This window comes from Buceros rhinoceros, unplaced genomic scaffold (assembly GCF_000710305.1).
Source record: "Buceros rhinoceros silvestris isolate BGI_N320 unplaced genomic scaffold, ASM71030v1 scaffold6663, whole genome shotgun sequence".
NCBI lineage: Eukaryota > Metazoa > Chordata > Aves > Bucerotiformes > Bucerotidae > Buceros > Buceros rhinoceros.
In genome coordinates, this window is record NW_010404187.1 from 29645 (window position 1) to 33185 (window position 3541).

The following is a 3541-nucleotide window of genomic DNA, read 5'->3' on the forward strand; positions in this document are numbered from 1 at the left end:
AAAATTTAAAAAAAATTTTTTTTAAATTAGAACTAGAGGAAGCTCCAGGGATGTCGGTACCTGAGTGAGGAGAAACGATCTGCAGCAGAGCAGAGCCCTCTCCCAGTTAGAACTGCCAATAGGAGGGAAAATGATTTTGGAAATTCCAGAGATTTAATGTCCAGGTGGAAAAACCGACCTGTCTGGGGTTTTTAATATCATTTTAAACAATGATAATGTTTTTGTATAAGGCAGATGTGGCCAATGATTTCACTTGTGGGAAGTGTCTGGGGGAAGGCAGCATTTGTTATTCAAGTCAAAGCATCACTTGTACGTTGTCTACATCTGTATCCTGAAGGTACTGCTCTCCTGAGACAGGTTGTCCTCAAAACCCTCGGAATGAGCATTTCTGCTTGTTGAGGCCCAAGGTGCAGGACGTGTGGGCCATCGGCATTCTGCCTCCTAACGAGGCACCTCCCTCAGCAATTACTCCTTGCACAGACCCCGCAACAAGCAGCCAAACCACTTGTTGTACTCCTGAGGGGTGGACGTGGCTGCCTGGACGGGGAATTAGCCCAACATGCCCTCTCCTTGTTTACCGGCGCTGTGTACCGAGCCGAAAGCATCCCCCTTTTTGTCTGCTGGCTTTTGATGTTTGCTGCCTGAGTTCATCACGTATGCAACCGGTGTATAGCAAAATCCTCTCTTCTGTTTAGTTCTTGGATCATTTGCTGGCTGGCATTGAAGATATATCTGGACACTGGGGACAGTATTACTGGAAAGACAAGTAAGGATTTGCCGAAATACAACTGTGTACATGTATAGAAAAAAAAAAAAAAGAGGCTGGTTTCTACTCCCTAAGTTTCCACCATGGGCAGCTTGGCAGGCACAAGGCAGGCGACAGAGGGATGGCTTTTCCCCGCCCAAGGTGAGACCAGGCTCTCAGGGCGCTTCCCCGCTTGCAGGTCACATGTTGTAAAGACTCCTTTCTCCTCTCTGTTGTGTTTGTCCCTTCTTGTCCAAACAAATGGGCTGGAGATGGAAGGGCCGTGCCAGGACAACACACAGCTTGGGTGGCTTCAGCCTGTCCCTGCCCGCAGTGGCACTGGCCGCATCCTCCTGCCTGTCCAGCCAGGAGCTGAGCACCCCAACCCAGTGAGTGCAAAATTAACGGCACAAACCTGAGCTTGCAGCACTGGAGGGCAACTGCTTGTCATGACAGGTTTTAGAGGAGCTCTACCGATTTCTGTAGCAAAGTGCTAAATTTTCATGAAGTTTTGGTAGGTTGTACACATAGATTTAAAAAAAATAAATACAAATAACATAAAAACATACTCATAGCAATGTACCAGGTTTAATTCCTTGGCTGTGCAGACACAGATGCAGCTAAATTCATGGTAAATTTTGGTTAATGCAGCCGGCAGGGATTTTTTTTGGAATGCCAGTGCTTGGAAATGCCACTAGAGGGTATGGGAATCGCTGCGCTGAGGAGCGTCCGGGCTCCTTCCGAGCAGGTTTGTGAACAGCCAACAGCAGCTAGACATGAGCACTGGTATTTGATACCGGCTAGATCTTTCCCAAAGGTGGTGCTGCATTTGAGCAGAGAGTGAGAGGAAGTGGCTTGAGAGAGACTCTGGGAGTGTTTAAATTTCTTGCATCCCTTGGGGCTACTGCATGTAGCACTTAGAGTTCATGACTAATATGGCACTTTGGGGAGTTTTTATTGTGTTGGACAAAGTTTTTTGGTATCTTATGTACTGTAATGCAGAAATAATTAGGGACCGAGCTCCTGGACTATTGATTTCTGGAAAGAAAGTGATGGAATATGGGTCAGTCATGGACTATGAACCTGCTCAGGTCCATTTTGGTGTTAGGGAATCGTGGGAGGAGGCTAAGCCCATCTTGTTTTGTTCTCAAACAGATTAGAATATTTCAACAGCAAATACCTCCAGAAGATCTTACTTCGAGAATACGACCAGCCAAAATCAAGCATCGTGCTTCTGTACGAAAAGCTGGAGCGGAAACATGCCATTGAGCTGGCAGAAGCAGGGCAGCTGGGCCATGCCCCGTCTCACCCGTCCTTGCTGTAAGTGCTCCCCTGTCTGACGCTCCTCCCAACCCTCCCACCAGAGGGAACAGTTATGCAAAGCTTTTGTGATCTGCTCTGCCTCCTCTGCTCTTCCCTGCTGGGCTTGTCCCATGGGAAGGAGCAGCGCAGCTTGGACAAGTGCCAAGTAAACCCTATTGAAAGATGAGTAGGTGGGTGTTAAAAATGATCAGGGGGCTGAGCAACCTACTGGCATCGATGGACGGTTTCTGATCTCGCACACGCGGGCTTAACTGTATGCCCTCGGAGTTACACAGAAATGGTGCTGTGAGGAAGAGGCTCTTGCATCATTTTTTGTTGGCTCCATGCCATTACGCATCGTGAAGGAGCCAACAGCGAGAATGAGCATCAGCTGAGACAGCAGGGTCAGACGTTTGCATGTCAGAATGTCCATCTCATCTCTCACAGATGGTTCTGCTCTGCCACAGCTCTCCACAGCTCTTCTGTCTACAAGGAGCACATGGTGCCACTCTGATGCAAACACCAAATGCCCCTTCTGCAGGGAGGGTTAGCTGTTGGGCATGTCTGCTGGGGGTGGGATCTGAAGGGCTGCTGTGAACTCTGGGCGTTGGGGATGAGCCGGTTGTGCTGCTGTGCACCTTCTGAAACCAAGCGTTCTGGTTGTCCCTGCAGCAACAACGCCAGGACTGTCATAATGGACCAAAAGCTGGAGGATACTCTGAATCCGGATGTCCTGGAAAATATACAGGAAATATTGGCAAGGAACCTGTACCGAATACGGAGAACGGTAGAACTCTTCCCTCAATCTGTATTTTAGATGTCCAATAACAAAAGTTATCTCGGTTATCCTAACAGCCCGAGCAGATGTTATGAATATTTACATAATTACTAATGATGTCTCTTTGTCAGCAGAGAATAGTTGGCTGTGTGAAGCCAGATCCAGTTTCCAAGTCGGTGGCACATTTCTGTTTGCAGCATGACAGCTTTTGAAAGGTTCACCCAGTCAGCCTATAATTTCATGAAGTATTTTAGGCATCAGTACCCAGAACCAGAAAGGAGAAAGGAGGAGCACAGGGATCTTTAGGCGTCAGGTTCACAGATCCAGCAGTTGCAACAGCTCCTGGTTACCTACAGGGCAGAGCAGGGATGGAGTTGTCCTCACCTTGCTTTTTATTTCCCACAGAAGAGAGCGCAGTCAGTGAGCTGCGAGTGAGAATTAATCTGCGGAGCTTTCAAAGCCGCTCGGCAGTTTTGCCATGAAACCGGTACGACTGGTAAACAGCACAGCGATTGCTCACTGTTTGCAGAATAACTCATGGATAATCTGTCCGAGGTTTTGCACAGCACCTGGGACTGTGCGTTGTCATTGCTGTTCGCACGGTGCTACATGGAGCCTTATCCTCAAAATCCACCTAAGCCTTTGTTTTAGGGATTACGCACGAAATACTGAGTCCTTGGGGATGCAGCTGGTGCAGGCAGCTCAGCACAGAGGGA

The 3541-nt window shown here is 48.3% G+C and overlaps 1 protein-coding gene across 1 annotated transcript in view; it reads left to right on the forward strand.

Moving 5' to 3' along the window:
* LOC104490925 (sodium/hydrogen exchanger 2-like) overlaps positions 1 to 3541 on the forward strand; it is a 26796-nt gene that overhangs the window by 15938 nt on the left and 7317 nt on the right. Inside the window, exons 7-9 of the mRNA XM_010133279.1 lie at positions 696 to 766; positions 1901 to 2056; positions 2720 to 2834. Coding sequence (XP_010131581.1) covers positions 696 to 766; positions 1901 to 2056; positions 2720 to 2834 — 342 coding nt within the window. The remainder of the gene's footprint in view (positions 1 to 695; positions 767 to 1900; positions 2057 to 2719; positions 2835 to 3541) is intronic.